The sequence below is a fragment of the Nerophis lumbriciformis genome, linkage group LG25, assembly GCF_033978685.3.
Source record: "Nerophis lumbriciformis linkage group LG25, RoL_Nlum_v2.1, whole genome shotgun sequence".
Classification (NCBI taxonomy): Eukaryota; Metazoa; Chordata; class Actinopteri; order Syngnathiformes; family Syngnathidae; genus Nerophis; species Nerophis lumbriciformis.
Genome location: NC_084572.2, coordinates 7,007,501 through 7,030,000, shown reverse-complemented (window position 1 = coordinate 7,030,000; position 22,500 = coordinate 7,007,501). Strand labels below are relative to the sequence as shown.

At 37.0% G+C, this 22,500-nt stretch overlaps 1 protein-coding gene across 1 annotated transcript in view; it reads right to left on the bottom strand.

Annotated features, from left to right (window-relative positions):
* The window catches only part of lrmp (lymphoid-restricted membrane protein), a 167,561-nt gene that overhangs the window by 98,971 nt on the left and 46,090 nt on the right, over positions 1-22,500 (bottom strand). The window contains exons 15-17 of the mRNA XM_061984670.1: positions 20,349-20,486; positions 20,197-20,283; positions 10,954-11,096 (exon numbers count right to left, since the gene is read on the bottom strand). Coding sequence (XP_061840654.1) covers positions 10,954-11,096; positions 20,197-20,283; positions 20,349-20,486 — 368 coding nt within the window. The remainder of the gene's footprint in view (positions 1-10,953; positions 11,097-20,196; positions 20,284-20,348; positions 20,487-22,500) is intronic.

The following is a 22,500-nucleotide window of genomic DNA, read 5'->3' as shown; positions in this document are numbered from 1 at the left end:
GAAAATGGCCGAACACGTGGATCATGACAAGATGCACATAAAAGTCTCAAGAATCCACATTTGAAAACAAACTGGAAGTCGGCCACCTTAGTTTCTGTCTGTCATTTTTAGGCCAAAAACAGTGGTCGCTACTTTTTCCTACGCTTTGAAGCCTGCGGCTTATAAAACAGTGCGGCTGACTTATGGATTTTTCTTCGCTGACGTCCTTAATGCAAATTGTTTTAAAAACAAAAACAAATACAAACCCCGTTTCCATATGAGTTGGGAAATTGTGTTGGATGTAAATATAAACGGAATACAATGATTTTGCAAATCCTTTTCAACCCATATTCAGTTGAATATGCTACAAAGACAACATATTTGATGTTCAAACTCAAACTTTTTTTTTTTTTTTGCAAATAATCATTAACTTTAGAATTTGATGCCAGCAACATGTGCCAAAGAAGTTGGGAAAGGGCATGTTCACCACTGTGTTACATCACCTTTCCTTTTAACAACACTCAATAAACGTTTGGGAACTGAGGAAACTAATTGTTGACGCTTTGAAAGTGGAATTCTTTCCCATTCTTGTTTTATGTAGAGATTCAGTCATTCAACAGTCCGGGGGTCTCCGCTGTCGTATTTTACGCTTCATAATGCGCCACACATTTTCCATGGGAGACAGGTCTGGACTGCAGGCGGGCCAGGAAAGTACCCGCACTCTTTTTTTTACGAAGCCACGCTGTTGTAACACGTGCTGAATGTGGCTCGGCATTGTCTTGCTGAAATAAGCAGGGGCGTCCATGAAAAAGACGGCGCATATGTTGTTCCAAAACCTGTATGTACCTTTCAGCATTAATGGTGCCTTCACAGATGTGTAAGTTACCCATGCTTTGGGCACTAATGCACCCCCATACCATCACACATGCTGCCTTTTGAACTTTGCGTCGATAACAGTCTGGATGGTTCGCTTCCCCTTTGGTCCGGATGACACGATGTCGAATATTTCCAAAAACAATTTGAAATGTGGACCACAGAACACTTTTCCACTTTGCATGAGTCCATCTTAGATGATCTCGGGCCCAGAGAAGTTTCTGGGTGTTGTTGATAAATGGCTTTGGCTTTGCATAGTAGAGCTTTAACTTGCACTTACAGATGTAGCGACCAACTGTATTTAGTGACAGTGGTTTTCTGAAGTGTTCCTGAGCACATGTGGTGATATCCTTTGGAGATTGATGTTGGTTTTTGAGATCGAAGGTCACGGTCATTCAATGTTGGTTTCCGGCCATGCCGCTTACGTGGAGTGATTTCTCCAGATTCTCTGAACCTTTTGATGATATTATGGACCGTAGATGTTGAAATCCCTCCATTTCTTGCAATTGCACTTTGAGAAACGTTGTTCTTAAACTGTTCGACTATTTGCTCGCGCAGTTGTGGACAAAGGGGTGTACCTCGCCCCATCCTTTCTTGTGAAAGACTGAGCATTTTCTGGGAAGCTGTTTTTATACCCAATCATGGCACCCACCTGTTCAACTGACAGTGGGTTTCTGAAGTGTTCCTGAGCCCATGTGGTGATGTCCTTTACACACTGATGTCGCTTGATGCAGTACAGCCTGAGGCATCGGAGGTCACGGGCTTAGCTGCTTACGTGCAGTGATTTCTCCAGATTCTCTGAACCCTTTGATGATATTACGGAGCGTAGATGGTGAAATCCCTAAATTCCTTGCAATAGCTGGTTGAGAAAGGTTTTTCTTAAACTGTTCAACAATTTGCTCACGCATTTGTTGACAAAGTGGTGACCCTCGCCCCATCCTTGTTTGTGAATGACTGAGCATTTCATGGAATCTACTTTTATACCCAATCATGGCACCCACCTGTTCCCAATTTGCCTGCCCACCTGTGGGATGTTCCAAATAAGTGTTTGATGAGCATTCCTCAACTTTATCAGTATTTATTGCCACCTTTCCCAACTTCTTTGTCACGTGTTGCTGGCAGTTAATCAGTTTGAACATCAAATATGTTGTCTTTGTAGCATATTCAACTGAATATGGGTTGAAAATGATTTGCAAATCATTGTATTCCGTTCATATTTACATCTAACACAATTTCCCAACTCATATGGAAACGGGGTTTGTACACTGGAAAGGTGTGTTTGTGTTATGGTGCCATCTCTTGGACGAGTTTGCTCACTGCAGGTGCTGCATTGCCCTTCTGTTTGGACTGGCTTTCAACCGGAAGTAGAAGTAACGTTCTGTCTTTTAGCTATCCGTAGCGTTTTTACTCGTATGGATTCTTTATTCATCACTCCAAGCAGGATTTGTAAGTTTTACAATATAACTAAAACAATTCTTACTTACTAAAGTGTCCCAGGTGTGATGTCTGTAGGAGTGTTTTCATGCACGTTTGTACCTGATATCGTAATGTAATCGAACGAGCGGCATTAGCATTAGCTACCATGTTAACACGTTTATGAGTGTCTGTGTTAGTATTATTAACTTACATCAACATTCTTTTTGTATTGTTTCATTTTCACAAATTCCTCAGTAAATTCACCAAAACGTCAGCGTGGAGTTATTGAGTCTGTTTAGCTGATTGGAGAGCTAGCTTGCGCAGCTAGTGGGTCCATGACCATGACTTCTGTTTTGTCTGATCAGCTGTTTTACTGCCTTGTTACAGACACCGTTTGGAAACAATTAGGGTAAGTAAACAAACATTTAAGACTGGACGATTATGGCAAAAATAATAATCACGATTATTTTTTTATTGATATTGTAATCACGATTATTCATTACAGCACCAAAATGTAACTTTAAATATATAGTTTAAAAAAACGTCCATAACAGTGACTACTAAACTACAAGTTAAATGACAAAAACAAATTAAATTATAAAAACAAAATGATGTAGTTTTTTTTAATTCCGTTTACCTTTTACACTTATTTACCACCATCGAGTGCGCGCTTTTTGTGTGAAAAACATTTTAATAAATTATTTAAATGCCGAAATCCTCACATTTATTGGGGCAATACATCTTTGGGCAATTTTGACCAGCATTTTATGTCAAAGCATAACAATTGTGTATCAATAAGTGCTTTAAGTACATTATGCTTGTCTAAGCTACATTTTTGAAACCTTTATTTTGTTATTTTGTCAGACCGGATGTGGTGCACTGCGCTATTATTGTGAAGGGGGGAATTGTGCTATGCTGTTCTCAGCTTGACGAGAGAGAGGTGACTCACTTCAGACTGTTAAAAAAAGTTGACGTGTATGATTGTGTGTACATTGTTGTTACATCCATGATGTCGTTCACAACACAACAGATGTGTTGTGTGTGTATGATTGTTTGTACATTGTTACATCCATGATGTCGTTCACAACAACACAACAGATGACATGTGTTGTGTGTGTATGATTGTTTGTACATTGTTGTTACATCCATGATGTCGTTCACAACAACACAACAGATGACATGTGTTGTGTGTGTATGATTGTTTGTACATTGTTGTTACATGCATGATGTCGTTCACAACAACACAACAGATGACATGTGTTGTGTGTGTATGATTGTTTGTACATTGATGTTACATCCATGATGTCGTTCACAACAACACAACAGATGACGTGTTGTGTGTGTATGAGTGTTTGTACACTGATGTTACATCCATGATGTCGTTCACAACAACACAACAGTTAAGATGCGTTTTGTGTGTGTGTATGATTGTTTGTACATTGTTGTTACATCCATGATGTCGTTCACAACAACACAACAGATGACATGTGTTGTGTGTGTGTACGATTGTTTGTACATTGATGTTACATCCATGATGTCATTCACAACAACACAACAGATGACATGTGTTGTGTGTGTGTGTATGATTGTTTGTACATTGATGTTACATTTATGATGTCGTTCACAACAACACAACAGATGACATGTGTTGTGTGTATATGATTGTTTGTACATTGATGTTACATCCATGATGTCGTTCACAACAACACAACAGATGACATGTGTTGTGTGTGTATGAGTGTTTGTACACTGATGTTACATCCATGATGTCGTTCACAACAACACAACAGTTAAGATGCGTTTTGTGTGTGTGTATGATTGTTTGTACATTGATGTTATATCCATGATGTCGTTCACAACACAACAGGTAAGTATTGTGAGTATATAATTGTTTGTACATTGATGTTACATCCATGATGTCGTTCACAACAACACAAACACATGAGATGTGTTGTGTGTGTGTGTATGATTGTTTGTACGTTGATGCTTGTCTAAGCTACATTTTTGAAACCTTTATTTTGTTATTTTGTCAGACCGGATGTGGTGCACTGCGCTATTATTGTGAAGGGGGGAATTGTGCTATGCTGTTCTCAGCTTGACGAGAGAGAGGTGACTCACTTCAGACTGTTAAAATAAGTTGATGTGTATGATTGTGTGTACATTGATGTTACATCCATGATGTCGTTCACAACACAACAGATGTGTTGTGTGTGTATGATTGTTTGTACATTGTTACATCCATGATGTCGTTCACAACAACACAACAGATGACATGTGTTGTGTGTGTATGATTGTTTGTACATTGTTGTTACATCCATGATGTCGTTCACAACAACACAACAGATGACATGTGCTGTGTGTGTATGATTGTTTGTACATTGTTGTTACATGCATGATGTCGTTCACAACAACACAACAGATGACATGTGTTGTGTGTGTATGATTGTTTGTACATTGATGTTACATCCATGATGTCGTTCACAACAACACAACAGATGACGTGTTGTGTGTGTATGAGTGTTTGTACACTGATGTTACATCCATGATGTCGTTCACAACAACACAACAGTTAAGATGCGTTTTGTGTGTGTGTATGATTGTTTGTACATTGTTGTTACATCCATGATGTCGTTCACAACAACACAACAGATGACATGTGTTGTGTGTGTGTACGATTGTTTGTACATTGATGTTACATCCATGATGTCATTCACAACAACACAACAGATGACATGTGTTGTGTGTGTGTATGATTGTTTGTACATTGATGTTACATTTATGATGTCGTTCACAACAACACAACAGATGACATGTGTTGTGTGTATATGATTGTTTGTACATTGATGTTACATCCATGATGTCGTTCACAACAACACAACAGATGACATGTGTTGTGTGTGTATGAGTGTTTGTACACTGATGTTACATCCATGATGTCGTTCACAACAACACAACAGTTAAGATGCGTTTTGTGTGTGTGTATGATTGTTTGTACATTGATGTTATATCCATGATGTCGTTCACAACACAACAGGTAAGTGTTGTGAGTATATAATTGTTTGTACATTGATGTTACATCCATGATGTCGTTCACAACAACACAAACACATGAGATGTGTTGTGTGTGTGTGTATGATTGTTTGTACGTTGATGCTTGTCTAAGCTACATTTTTGAAACCTTTATTTTGTTATTTTGTCAGACCGGATGTGGTGCACTGCGCTATTATTGTGAAGGGGGGAATTGTGCTATGCTGTTCTCAGCTTGACGAGAGAGAGGTGACTCACTTCAGACTGTTAAAATAAGTTGATGTGTATGATTGTGTGTACATTGTTGTTACATCCATGATGTCGTTCACAACACAACAGATGTGTTGTGTGTGTATGATTGTTTGTACATTGTTACATCCATGATGTCGTTCACAACAACACAACAGATGACATGTGTTGTGTGTGTATGATTGTTTGTACATTGTTGTTACATCCATGATGTCGTTCACAACAACACAACAGATGACATGTGTTGTGTGTGTATGATTGTTTGTACATTGTTGTTACATGCATGATGTCGTTCACAACAACACAACAGATGACATGTGTTGTGTGTGTATGATTGTTTGTACATTGTTGTTACATCCATGATGTCGTTCACAACAACACAACAGATGACGTGTGTTGTGTGTGTATGATTGTTTGTACATTGATGTTACATGCATGATGTCGTTCACAACAACACAACAGATGACATGTGTTGTGTGTGTATGATTGTTTGTACATTGTTGTTACATCCATGATGTCGTTCACAACAACACAACAGATGACGTGTGTTGTGTGTGTATGATTGTTTGTACATTGATGTTACATGCATGATGTCGTTCACAACAACACAACAGATGACATGTGTTGTGTGTGTATGATTGTTTGTACACTGATGTTACATCCATGATGTCGTTCACAACAACACAACAGTTAAGATGCGTTTTGTGTGTGTGTATGATTGTTTGTACATTGATGTTATATCCATGATGTCGTTCACAACACAACAGGTAAGTGTTGTGAGTATATAATTGTTTGTACATTGATGTTACATCAATGATGTCGTTCACAACAACACAAACACATGAGATGTGTTGTGTGTGTGTATGATTGTTTGTACGTTGATGTTACATCCATGATGTCGTTCACAACAACACAACAGATGACATGTGTTGTGTGTGTATGACTGTTTGTACATTGATGTTACATCTATGATGTCGTTCACAACAACACAACAGATGACATGTGTTGTGTGTGTATGAGTGTTTGTACACTGATGTTACATCCATGATGTCGTTCACAACAACACAACAGTTAAGATGCGTTTTGTGTGTGTGTATGATTGTTTGTACATTGATGTTATATCCATGATGTCGTTCACAACACAACAGGTAAGTGTTGTGAGTATATAATTGTTTGTACATTGTTACATCAATGATGTCGTTCACAACAACACAAACACATGAGATGTGTTGTGTGTGTGTATGATTGTTTGTACGTTGATGTTACATCCATGATGTCGTTCACAACAACACAACAGATGACATGTGTTGTGTGTGTATGACTGTTTGTACATCGATGTTACATCTATGATGTCGTTCACAACAACACAACAGATGACATGTGTTGTGTGTGTATGAGTGTTTGTACACTGATGTTACATCCATGATGTCGTTCACAACACAACAGGTAAGTGTTGTGAGTATATAATTGTTTGTACATTGATGTTACATCTATGATGTCGTTCACAACAACACAACAGATGACAAGTGTTGTGTGTGTATGATTGTTTGTACATTGATGTTACATCCATGATGTCGTTCACAACCACACAACAGATGACGTGTTGTGTGTGTATGAGTGTTTGTACACTGATGTTACATCCATGATGTCATTCACAACAACACAACAGTTAAGATGCGTTTTGTGTGTGTGTATGATTGTTTGTACATTGATGTTACATCCATGATGTCGTTCACAACAACACAACAGATGACGTGTTGTGTGTGTATGAGTGTTTGTACACTGATGTTACATCCATGATGCCGTTCACAACAACACAACAGTTAAGATGCGTTTTGTGTGTGTGTATGATTGTTTGTACATTGATGTTATATCCATGATGTCGTTCACAACACAACAGGTAAGTGTTGTGAGTATATAATTGTTTGTACATTGATGTTACATCAATGATGTCGTTCACAACAACACAAACACATGAGATGTGTTGTGTGTGTGTGTATGATTGTTTGTACGTTGATGTTACATGCATGATGTCGTTCACAACAACACAACAGATGACATGTGTTGTGTGTGTATGATTGTTTGTACATTGATGTTACATCCATGATGTCGTTCACAACAACACAACAGATGACTTGTGTTGTGTGTGTATGATTGTTTGTACATTGATGTTACATCCATGATGTCGTTCACAACAACACAACAGATGACATGTGTTGTGTGTGTATGATTGTTTGTACATTGTTGTTACATCCATGATGTCGTTCACAACAACACAACAGATGACATGTGTTGTGTGTGTATGAGTGTTTGTACACTGATGTTACATCCATGATGTCGTTCACAACAACACAACAGATGAGATGTGTTGTGTGTGTGTGTACGATTGTTTGTACATTGATGTTACATCCATGATGTCGTTCACAACAACACAACAGATGACATGTGTTGTGTGTGTATGATTGTTTGTACATTGATGTTACATCCATGATGTCATTCACAACAACACAACAGATGACGTGTTGTGTGTGTATGAGTGTTTGTACACTGATGTTACATCCATGATGTCATTCACAACAACACAACAGTTAAGATGCGTTTTGTGTGTGTGTATGATTGTTTGTACATTGATGTTACATCCATGATGTCGTTCACAACAACACAACAGATGACGTGTTGTGTGTGTATGAGTGTTTGTACACTGATGTTACATCCATGATGCCGTTCACAACAACACAACAGTTAAGATGCGTTTTGTGTGTGTGTATGATTGTTTGTACATTGATGTTATATCCATGATGTCGTTCACAACACAACAGGTAAGTGTTGTGAGTATATAATTGTTTGTACATTGATGTTACATCAATGATGTCGTTCACAACAACACAAACACATGAGATGTGTTGTGTGTGTGTGTATGATTGTTTGTACGTTGATGTTACATGCATGATGTCGTTCACAACAACACAACAGATGACATGTGTTGTGTGTGTATGATTGTTTGTACATTGATGTTACATCCATGATGTCGTTCACAACAACACAACAGATGACTTGTGTTTTGTGTGTATGATTGTTTGTACATTGATGTTACATCCATGATGTCGTTCACAACAACACAACAGATGACATGTGTTGTGTGTGTATGATTGTTTGTACATTGTTGTTACATCCATGATGTCGTTCACAACAACACAACAGATGACATGTGTTGTGTGTGTATGAGTGTTTGTACACTGATGTTACATCCATGATGTCGTTCACAACAACACAACAGATGATGTGTTGTGTGTGTGTGTACGATTGTTTGTACATTGATGTTACATCCATGATGTCGTTCACAACAACACAACAGATGACATGTGTTGTGTGTGTGTGTACGATTGTTTGTACATTGATGCTACATCCATGATGTCGTTCACAACAACACAACAGATGACATGTGTTGTGTGTGTGTACGATTGTTTGTACATTGATGTTACATCCATGATGTCGTTCACAACAACACAACAGTTGACATGTGTTGTGTGTGTATGATTGTTTGTACATTGATGTTACATCCATGATGTCGTTCACAACAACACAACAGATGAGATGTGTTGTGTGTGTGTACGATTGTTTGTACATTGATGTTACATCCATGATGTCGTTCACAACAACACAACAGATGACATGTGTTGTGTGTGTATGATTGTTTGTACATTGTTGTTACATCCATGATGTCGTTCACAACAACACAACAGATGACATGTGTTGTGTGTGTATGATTGTTTGTACATTGATGTTACATCCATGATGTCGTTCACAACAACACAACAGATGACATGTGTTGTGTGTGTATGAGTGTTTGTACACTGATGTTACATCCATGATGTCGTTCACAACAACACAACAGTTAAGATGCGTTTTGTGTGTGTGTATGATTGTTTGTACATTGATGTTATATCCATGATGTCGTTCACAACACAACAGGTAAGTGTTGTGAGTATATAATTGTTTGTACATTGATGTTACATCCGTGATGTCGTTCACAACAACACAACAGATGACATGTGTTGTGTGTGTATGATTGTTTGTACATTGATGTTACATCCATGATGTCGTTCACAACAACACAACAGATGACGTGTTGTGTGTGTATGAGTGTTTGTACACTGATGTTACATCCATGATGTCGTTCACAACACAACAGATGTGTTGTGTGTATATGATTGTTTGTACATTGATGTTACATCCATGATGTCGTTCACAACAACACAACAGATGACATGTGTTGTGTGTGTATGATTGTTCGTACATTGTTGTTACATCCATGATGTCGTTCACAACAACACAACAGATGACATGTGTTGTGTGTGTATGATTGTTTGTACATTGATGTTACATCCATGATGTCGTTCACAACACAACAGATGTGTTGTGTGTGTATGATTGTTTGTACATTGATGTTACATCCATGATGTCGTTCACAACAACACAACAGATGACGTGTTGTGTGTGTATGATTGTTTGTACATTGTTGTTACATCCATGATGTCGTTCACAACAACACAACAGATGACATGTGTTGTGTGTGTATGATTGTTTGTACATTGATGTTACATGCATGATGTCGTTCACAACAACACAACAGTTAAGATGCGATTTGTGTGTGTGTATGATTGTTTGTACATTGATGTTACATCCATGATGTCGTTCACAACAACACAACAGATGACATGTGTTGTGTGTGTATGATTGTTTGTACATTGATGTTACATCCATGATGTCGTTCACAACAACACAACAGATGACGTGTTGTGTGTGTATGGGTGTTTGTACACTGATGTTACATCCATGATGCCGTTCACAACAACACAACAGATGATGCAACGTTTTCTCTTGTCAGCAGTTTGTTTCCAGACCATGCCTGCTGACAACCAAGGACGGACATCGAGTACCTTGGCGCGGACGGGACGGAGACAGGGTGAAATCACAAGTGTCAGCACATTTCCATTCTGAATAATCATGTATTGTGTCTACTGGGGGATGCTTGCAGCCTCAGTGATGTTAACTAGGGACCTCCCAAATAAATAGAGGAGCACGTGGGACTGTACCTCAGAGCGTAGGGGGAAACTGTAACTGAGTGTGCAGCCCCATACGTCTCTCCTCATGAGTAAAAATGAATTCCGTCTCTGCTTGATTCCTTCTTCTTGTCTTGTGTAATAGATCGTTTGGTGATTGAAATAAAGAGACTGGATGCGCTTCCACGGCTGTAGTCTCCTTGTCCACAAACGGGGCATTCATTATTCCCTTATTATTACTCCCTCAAAAGAGAAGTTTGCGGTGTGATGTCGCATTTTAACTGGTTGCTACTTGCATTGGTAAAGTCACTACTTTTTAGCAACAGTTAAGAAAAGCAAAAGTTACCTGACGGAAAGGTGCAGGATCTCAGTGCGGGACCTCCTCAAGTTACCCGCCATTTTGATCAGCTCCTTCTCGATGGAGTCGGTGTAGCGAGCGAGCCGGTCCAGGCCGAGGGCCCAGTCCTCCCGCCTGGCGTCCAGCTGGGCCTGCAAGACAAGAGTCCGGCTCAGGTGAACAAGGAGACTACACTTGCTGTGCTAACAATGCATTTCACTCTTTTCCTGGCCTACGTGCCTAATGCATGCAAGCAGGCTGCAGGAGTGGGAGTGGGAGTGGGTGGTGTTCACGCTACAACACACCCAATAAGCTGCACTGACAGTTATGTAAGCCATGGTGTGTGTGGGGAGAGGAGAAATATGAGAGAAAAATGTGCAACAAGTGGACAAAAATGCTAAATTCCTATTTGTTTATAATGTATATTTTCTGCTGGATTTACTCTTTTTTCATGCTGCAGCTGTTACAAATACTGTAATATTGTACATGCTCATTGTTATATATTATATAATAATATATCAGTATTTATTATATACTGCACATATGTCATTACATATACACTATTATATAATTACATCAGTATTTATTATATACTGCATATATAATATGTAAATATTACATATACACTATATTATATATCAGTATTTATTATATACACTGCATATATATGTAAATATTACATAAACACTATTATATATCAGTATTTATTATACACTGCATATATAATATGTAAATATTACATATACACTATATTATATATCAGTATTTATTATATACACTGCATATATATGTAAATATTACATAAACACTATTATATATCAGTATTTATTATACACTGCATATATAATATGTAAATATTACATATACACTGTATTATATAATATATCAGTATTTATTATACACTGCATATATAATATGTAATTACATATACACTATATTATATATCAGTATTTATTATGTACTGCATATATATGTAATTACATAAACACTATATTATATAATATATCAGTATTTATTATATACTGCATATATAATATGTAAATATTACATATACACTATATTATAATAATATATCAGTATTTATTATATACTGCATATATGTCAATATTACATATACACTATATCATATAATTATATCAGTATTTATTATATACTGCATATATAATATGTAAATATTACATATACACTATATTATATATCAGTATTTATTATATACTGCATATATAATATGTAAATATTACATAAACACTATATTATATAATAATATATCAGTATTTATTATATACTGCATATATAATATGTAAATATTACATAAACACTATATTATATAATAATATATCAGTATTTATTATATACTGCATATATAATATGTAATTACATACACACTATATTATATAATATCAGTATTTATTATGTACTGCATATATATGTAAATATTACATAAACACTATATTATATAATAATATATCAGTATCTATTATATACTGCATATATAATATGTAAATATTACATATACACTATATTGCCAAAAGTATTTGGCCGCCTGCCTTTACTCGCATATGAACCTGAAGTGCCATCCCATGGAATTGTCCAAAATGTTTTTGTATCCTGGAGCATTCAAAGTTCCTTTCATTGGAACTAACCCCTGAAAAACAATTCCACACCACAATTCCTCCTCCACCAAATTTCACACTCGGCACAATGCGGTCCGAAATGTAGCAAGTCCCCGCTTTGCATTGGACTTGGTGATGTATGGCTTAGATGCAGCTGCTCGGCCATGGAAACCCATTCCATGAAGCTCTCTGCGTACTGCACGTGGGCTAATTGGAAGATCACATGAAGTTTGGAGCTGTGTAGCAAGTGACTGTGCAGAAAGTCTTTGCACTATGCTGACCTCTCTGTCAGTTTACGTGGCCTAACACTTGGTGGCTGAGTTGCTGTTGTTCCTAAACTTTTCACTTTTCTTATAATAAAGTTGATATTTAGGAGGGAGGAAATTTCAAGAATGGATTTGTTGCACAGGTGGCATCCTATGACAGTTCCATGCTGGAAATCACAGAGCAGCCCATTCTTTCACAAATGTTTGTAGAAACAGTCTCCATGCCTCTGTGCTTGATTTGATACACCAGGCCAAGTGATTAGGACACCTGATTCTCATCATTTGGATGGCTGGACAAATACTTTTGGCAATACAGTGTACGTTATGTTGCTACTATGGTACATTTTTAGTCGACTTTATACCTGTATTATCCTTTCCATCCTTTGTGACTGAGCTACTGTGTGGAATAATTTCCTTTGTGGATCATTAAAGTTGTTTAAGTCTAATAGCAAGGGTGTCCTAACTTTTTCCACTTAGGGCCACACACAAAAAAGCAAGGTCATGGTGGTACTTAATTAATTATTAGGTCTAGTACACTACTGTATTTTATGTTGTCATTATAGTGGTACTTAATGAATACTTAGGTCTACTACACTACTGTATTTAATGTTGTCATTATGGTGGTACTTAATGAATACTTAGGTCTACTACACAACTGTATTTAATGTTGTCATTATGGTGGTACTTAATACTTAGGTCTACTACACTACTGTATTTAATGTTGTCATTATGGTGGTACTTAATGAATACTTAGGTCTACTACACTACTGTATTTAATGTTGTCATTATGGTGGTACTTAATGAATACTTAGGTCTACTACACTACTGTATTTAATGTTGTCATTATGGTGGTACTTAATGAATACTTAGGTCTACTACACTACTGTATTTAATGTTGTCATTATGGTGGTACTTAATGAATACTTAAGTCTACAACACTACTGTATTTAATGTTGTCATTATGGTGGTACTTAATGAATACTTAGGTCTATTACACTACTGTATTTTATGTTGTCATTATGGTGGTACTTATTGAATACTTAGGTCTACTACACTACTGTATTTTAATTTTGTTATTATGGTGATACCTAATGAATACTTAGGTCTACTACACTACTGTATTTAATGTTGTCATTATGGTGGTACTTAATGAATACTTAAGTCTACTACACTACTGTATTTAATGTTGTCATTATGGTGGTACTTATTGAATACTTAGGTCTACTACACTACTGTATTTTATGTTGTCATTATGGTGGTACTTAATGAATACTTAAGTCTACTACACTACTGTATTTAATGTTGTCATTATGGTGGTACTTATTGAATACTTAGGTCTACTACACTACTGTATTTAATGTTGTCATTATGGTGGTACTTAATGAATACTAAGGTCTACTACACTACTGTATTTAATGTTGTCATTTTGGTGGTACTTAATGAATACTTAGGTCTACTACACTACTGTATTTAATGTTGTCATTATGGTGGTACTTAATGAATACTTAAGTCTACAACACTACTGTATTTAATGTTGTCATTATGGTGGTACTTAATGAATACTTAGGTCTATTACACTACTGTATTTTATGTTGTCATTATGGTGGTACTTATTGAATACTTAGGTCTACTACACTACTGTATTTTAATTTTGTTATTATGGTGATACCTAATGAATACTTAGGTCTACTACACTACTGTATTTAATGTTGTCATAATGGTGGTACTTAATGAATACTTAAGTCTACTACACTACTGTATTTAATGTTGTCATTATGGTGGTACTTATTGAATACTTAGGTCTACTACACTACTGTATTTAATGTTGTCATTATGGTGGTACTTAATGAATACTAAGGTCTACTACACTACTGTATTTAATGTTGTCATTATGGTGGTACTTAATGAATACTTAGGTCTACTACACTACTGTATTTAATGTTGTCATTATGGTGGTACTTAATGAATACTTAAGTCTACTACACAACTGTATTTAATGTTGTCATTATGGTGGTACTTAATGAATACTTAGGTCTACTACACTACTGTATTTAATGTTGTCATTATGGTGGTACTTAATGAATACTTAGGTCTACTACACTACTGTATTTAATGTTGTCATTATGGTGGTACTTAATGAATACTTAGGTCTACTACACTACTGTATTTAATGTTGTCATTATGGTGGTACTTAATGAATACTTAAGTCTACTACACTACTGTATTTAATGTTGTCATTATGGTGGTACTTAATGAATACTTAAGTCTACTACACTATTGTATTTAATGTCATTATGGTGGTACTTACTTTTTTAAAAGTGGCTTATATATTTTTAGTATCAAATAGGTTAATAATAATATCAGATAGGTCAATAATTCATAACATTGATTTTGATTAATTATTTTTGAGCAATAAGTTTGGAAAAAAAAAATAAAAAATCCCACTAAAACATCCAAAAGGCCCCACTCATAAAATAACTCACATTATTTTTTAATATTCTTTACTTTCAACCCTTAAATTTCTACATCGTCAGTTGTATTCGATTATTTTTTTATTATTTCTTTTAAGTTATATTTGTGTTCTTTGTCATAGAAAACTTAGTGTTTTTATAGAAAACAGAAAATATGTAATACTGTATCCTCCCCCCCAAAATATTTTAAAATGAATTACTAGCTGTGAAGTAATTGGAGCCTTAAATAGGTCAATAATTCATAACAATATTCATTTTAATTCATTTTTTTTTTTTTAGCAATGACCGTTTAAAAAAAAAAAAAAAAAAAAAAGAAGAAATCTAACTAAAATGTGTGGGTATCGACCAAACTATGCCCCGACAGCCTCTCCAATTTGGGCGGTGAGACATCGTGAGTTCAACAAAGCACCGCGGAGTGCGTTCAAATCCAGGCGGTCTCTGAATGCTACATATTTGCTGCCATCTTGTGGGTAAATCACATCAATGACCCTTGAAAGTACTTTGAAACAACAGCACAGCATGTGACACAAACCTAAACAACCTTCCCGAGTCATGGTGCAAAAAAAGTTTAAAAAAAATAAACACACATGGTCACACAACGTGCTTACTGAACATTGTGGATACTAAAAAAACGTTCGAACACCATAAAACAATTCTAAATAACACCCATTTAAATCCATAGGGTGCATGGTGGTAAAAATGTAAAAACACTCTCCACACTTACACATGTTTGGTGCATTTTAGCTGCTTGATGAGTCACTTTCACACACTCTTAATATTCAATTATATTAATTATATATCCATTTGCGCAGGCGTGCATAACAAAAACAAAATATGTAATATTTCCACCCAAAATAGTTCAAAAATAAAATACTTGATGTTAAGTAATTGATAACATCAACTTTGATCCATCCATCCATTTTCTACCGCTTGTCCCTTCGATCCATTTTCAAAGAAATGTCAGTTTAAAAAAAAAAAAAAAAAACACTAAAACATCCACATTTTATATATTTTTTTTACCTTAAACCCTTAAATTTCTAGATCAACTTCAGTTGTATCCGTCGATTATGTTTTAATTATTTCTTTTAAGTGGTTTTTGTTTTCTTTGTCATAGAAAACTTTGTATTTTTTATAGAAAACATGGAAAATATGTAATACTGTATCCGCCCCCCCAAAAAACATTAGCTGTGAAGTAGTTGGAGCCTTAAATAGGTCAATAATTCATAATACATTAATTTAAAAAAAAAAAAGTGTTTAAAAACAAACAAAAAAAAGAAATGAACTAAAATTCGTGGGTGTCGACCAAACTACGTCTTGCCAGCCTCTCCAATTTGGGCGGTAAGATGTCGTGAGTTCAACAAAGCTTGCTTTCAAACTAATCCTAAAATACCAGGCGGTCTCTGAATGCTAGATATTTGCTGCTATCTTATGGTCAATGTGAGTAAATCACATCAATGACCCTTAAAAGTACTTTGGAATAATAGCACAGCATTTACTTATGACAATCCAAACAACCTTCCCTAGTCACGGTGTGAAAAAAAAAATTAAAAATTGTTCAATAGTAAAATATTTGACGTGAAGTCATTCATAACATTAACTGTGATTCATTATTTTTTGGAGAAATGGCAGTTTTAAAGAATAATGAATGATCCCTTAAAATGTTTTCAGTTCCATTCACACATTTAGAAAACACTTTAAGACCAATGTCTTGGAAAACATATCACTCTTGAACCAACACAGTAGTTAAGACTATGATCAATGTTTATTACAAACTAAATGTGGGACATAAATAATAATGGAAGTATAATTGTTTGTATATATTACATAATTGGTACAAAGGTTTAACTAACACGTGTACAAGGATATTTCACATGTCTTTACTGTGTATATAGTTGAACAGTGTTTATGTTGTGTACAAGGTGTATTTAGGGCCCGCATGGCCCATTGCATAAGGACTCCCTGTGGGAGTCCTTATGCAATGGGACATAAGGACCTATTGAATTTGTAAGGTTTTATTATTATTCTTTATTATTATTCTTCTTCCGCCGCCTCTTTGAGCACTAATTTGACCCACTTAACATGCTTCAAAACTCACCATATTTGACCCACACATCAGGACCTGCGAAAATGGCATTTTTTAAATAAAAAAACCGAACCGCAAAAATCAAAATTGCGCTCTAGCGCCCCCTAGGAAAAAAAAAAACTAGACTGCCTGTAACTCCCACTAGGAAGGTCGGAAAGACATGAAACAAAATCCTCTATGTAGGTCTGACTTAGACCTAGTTCTCCTAATTTTACATCCTCGGGCTAAAATCAACAGGAAGTTGGCAATTCCCCCTTCAAGACAAAAAAGTACTAAAAACAGTAACTTTTGCCTTTTTTGAGCTGTAATTTGACCCCCTTAACACGCTTCAAAACTCACCAAACTGAACGCACACATCAGGACTGGCAAAAATTGCGATCTAATAAAAAAACCTAACTCCAAATTTAAAAATTGCGCTATAGAGCAATTTTTGAATAAAACGGAGAAAAAACTGCTACTCGGAAGAAAAAAATGACAAAACTGCCTGTAACTCCCACTGGGAAGGTCGGAGAGACATGAAACAAAAACCTCTATGTAGGTCTCACTTAGACCTACATTTCATAAATTGACAACCCCCAGCAAAAATCAACAGGAAGTTTGCTATTCCCCCTTCAAAACAAATTCTTTGTAAAACTATCTCCTCTGAGCGCGTTTGTCGTTTCGCCTTCAAACTAAAACAGGAGAGAGATTGAACCCTTGTGATTACAATGACAGAAGCGCTTTTTTTTATAACTGCTCTGGTTTGGATTTTATGACCCTTCAAAGACCCGCTGCGCTGATGCTGCTGCGCTGCTGTTTTTTTAAGATGGCGGCTTAAAAGCAGGAAGCACCAACATACAATGCAGACAAGGTAGGTACACTAGACAAAAGTCTTGGGACACTTCAGACTAAAAGTAGACAAAAGTATTGGGACACTTATGACTATCACTGGACAAAAGTATTGGGACACTTAGGACTAGCACCTGCCAAATACGCGGGCCCGACCAATGCTGCTTGCAGCTTTAATTATAACATGTTGTGCAAAGGACATTTCATATTTTTAGGAAGCTCGTCCTGTATTTGACATTGTTTATAGGGTTAGGCGCAATAAGTGTTCAAATTCAGCCTAAAACCATTTAGGTTTGCAACATTTTCAATTTATGAATGTACAACTGTTTGTTTATTTTGTTGACCACTGACCGAATAAATAATAATAATAAAAATAAACTAATGGCAGCGTTGTGTTTTTAGAGTAAACATTGCAACTTTTTCTTTTCTTCTTATATTACATTTTTAGGTTTGTTTTTTTACTATTAAAATAATTAGGTGTAAGTTATCACACAACTAGAGATGCGCGGTTTGCGGATAAAATTTTAAAAAATTAGATTTTATCCGCGGGTCGGGTCGGGTGGTTGAAATAAAAAAAAATTAGATTTTAAATAGATTCAGGCGGGTGGCAGTTAAACCAATTCGGAAATATATATACAGAAAAAAAAAAAGAGATGGACACTTTTACGGAGCGGAGAAGGGACGCCTCGCCGGGGTTCGGGACCGAGGCCCCTTCCCCCGAGAGGGCCCCACCGGGAGCCGTAGCTGAGGCGTTCCGCGAGAAGGGCCCGACGTACGTCCAGGGTCACCACCGCGCCCACCGCACCGACACCCCGCCTCGTCCGCCTTCGCCGCGGCCGGCGTCACGCGCAGCAGGTAAGCAGCTTACCTGCCCGCCACCCCCGTGGCCGGGGGCTCGTAACAGGGGTCACTCCGCGCGCTCCGCCCGCGCAGCTAACCTGCCCGCGCAGCTTACCTGCCCGCGCAGCTTACCTGCCCGCGCAGCTTACCTGCCCGCCACCCCCATTGCCGGGGGCGCGTAACAGGGGTCACTCCGCGCGCAGTGCGCTCACGAAAGAGGTGGGGCTCACCCTGGTTGATATAGACAGCAGCTGGACGGTGGCCATGGAAGTCGGAACCCGCTAAGGAGTGTGTAACAACCCACCTGCCGAATCAACTAGCCCTGAAAATGGATGGCGCTGGAGCGTCGGGCTCATACGCGGCCGTCGCCGGCAGCGAGACGCGCTTGGAGGTGCGCTCAGCGCGGCTCCCATATGATTGCGCACTGGTGTGCGTCTGGGTCGTGACAGCGTGGCACGCGAATGTCTGCACTGCATTGGATCAGTCTCCTTTCTTTAACAGGCAAAAGCTTTATAACCTCACTAATGCCTTGCATCGTCTATATTAGATATATAACAGCGGGCGGATGCGGTTCTGATCAAATGTTACATCGGGTGGATGGCGGACGACTTTCTGATGCGGTTGCGGATGAAATAATTGCCTATCCGCGCATCTCCACACACAACTCTTATGCTTAAAGGCTGTTGCTATAGTTATTATCAATTGTGCTGAAGTTGTACTTTTCTATCAGCGCAAACGGACAACTTGCAATCTTGGATTGCGAGTCGTCTCGTATCAGTGTTTGTGTCCAGAACATGGAGTACCGTGACACAGACAAAGCAGAGACAGGGCGATATCACAAGTGTCAGCACATTTGCATTTCTGAATAATCATATATTGTGTCCAACTTGGGCTTCAGAAGCAGCCTCAGTGATGTAACCAGGGGCCTCCCAAATAAATAGAGGAGCACGTGGGGACTGGACCTTAGAGCGTAGTTTGGATCTGTAACTAAGTGTACAGCCCAATACGTCTCTCCTCATTGAGCTAAATTGAACTCTGTCTCTGCATGATTCCTTGCTTCTTGTCAGTTTAATAGATGTCATCAGTGTTTGGACATGACTATTACATAAAAATGAGCTCCGACTTTAAGAAGAAAGGTGTTGGCTTCTCACCTGAAGGCCAGCGTCCGCGTGGCCCTCGTCCACCAAGGCTTTGACCGAGGACAGGACAGCGCTGGTGTGGTGACTGAAGTCTGTCTTCTGTGCGGCCGCAGAGAGGAAGACATGTTACTTGTGTTGACAAACACTGGGCTTCACTTCCTCACCAGTGTCTTCACGAGGGTCTTGAACTCCAGGGCCATGCGGTCAGGACTGGATCCCCGCATCATCAGGAGCACCTCCCTGTCCAGCGTCTGGTCCAGTGGCGAGGCGAAGCTCACGCCGCTGGAGAAGTGATCCACGGACTGGGGAGAGAAAACCGTGCTAATTGTCACAAAATGGAAGAACAAGTGAAGTGCTGACCTCCACTTAGGCCTGGAAGAGTATGGCATAAATGATTGCTTTGATTGATATTGATTAATAACACCATTATTCTTTCATTTGAAAAGTATTTATTGTGCCACCAAAACTCAACTTTAAAAAGGGACCTGCACTCCTTTTTGACACATGCAGTCAGAAATATAATCAAACATGTCAAATGTTCTTGGTTTCTCCCACAAAAATTATGTATATAAAAAAAACAAAAAAAACATGCATCAGTCAAATACTGACTAGTGTCCGCCCTGAGATGGGTAGGTTGTGAGTTCAAACCCCGGCCGAATCATACCAAAGACTATAAAAATGGGAGCCATTACCTCCCTGCTTGGCACTCAGCATCAAGGGTTGGAATTGGGGGTTAAATCACCAAAATTGATTCCTGGGTGCGGCCACCGCTGCTGCTCACTACTCCCCTCACCTCCCAGGGGATGATCAAGGGTGTTGGGTCAAATGCAGGGAAAGAGTTTGCCACACCTAGTGTGTGTGTGACAATCATTGCTATTTTAACTTGAACTTAACTCCTGAATGTCCCCAACACGGGGGCAGCAAAGCAGACAAAAGGCTCATCAATTGCCTACCTTTCAATTACTTTTCAAATCGGGGTTAAGTTTGAGATCAGTCTCTTTTACATATTTTAAAAACTCACCCCTTCATTCACAACCTTTATGTAAGACAAGAAAACATGTTTTTGCTTTTTTTTATGCATTCTAAATGGTAAACAAACGTTAGCAAAAGTCAGTTAACAATAGAGTCTTTGAGAGTTGCTCTATTCTGCCTATAAAATAACATCCAAACACCTCCATCAACGCTTTATATACACACTAAGAATATATGTAATAACAGGCACATTCATATGTAATATTTACCTATTTTGCTCATTTTCAACAGCGGCGCATTCATTTCATAAATGCATCACAACCTTCACTTTTTCCTTCGACATCACTGCAGAATTGACAGCTAACAGACATAGAACATCTCTTACTCTACAATGTCTTCTCTCACTGGGATGCCGACTGTTAGGATGTTGACATTTTTCCGATTAGATGAAGAATTAATCGTACTCTCTTAAAATGTTGATATTTTTCCGTTTAGATGAAGGATTAATCGTAATCTCTGAAAATTATATTTTTCTGTGTAGATGAAGAATTAATCTTAATCCCTTTAAGTGTTGATATTTTTCTGTTTAGATGAAGAATTAAATGTAATTTCTTAAAATGTTGATATTTTTCTGTTTAGATGAATTAATCTTAATCTCTTAAAATGTTGACATTTTTCTGTTTAGATGAAGAATTAATCGTAATCCCTTTAAGTGTTGATATTTTTCTGTTTAGATGAAGAATTAAACGTAATCTCTTAAAATATTGATATTTTTCTGTTTAGATGAAGAATTAATCGTAATCCTTTAAGTGTTGATATTTTTCTGTTTAGATGAAGAATTAATCATAATCTCTTAAAATGTTATTTTTCTGTTTGGATGAGGAATTAATCGTAATCTCTTAAAATGTTGATATTTTTCTGTTTAGATGAAGAATTAATCGTAATCTCTTAAAATGTTATTTTTCTGTTTAGATGAAGAATTAATCGTAATCTCTTAAAATGTTATTTTTCTGTTTAGATGAAGAATTAATCGTAATCTCTTAAAATGTTGATATTTTTCTGTTTAGATGAAGAATTAATCGTAATCTCTTAAAATGTTATTTTTCTGTTTAGATGAAGAATTAATCATAATCTCTTAAAATGTTGATATTTTTCTGTTTAGATGAAGAATTAATCGTAATCTCTTAAAATGTTATTTTTCTGTTTAGATGAAGAATTAATCATAATCTCTTAAAATGTTGATATTTTTCTGTTTAGATGAAGAATTAAACGTAATCTCTTAAAATGTTGATATTTTTCTGTTTAGATGAAGAATTAAACGTAATCTCTTAAAATGTTGATATT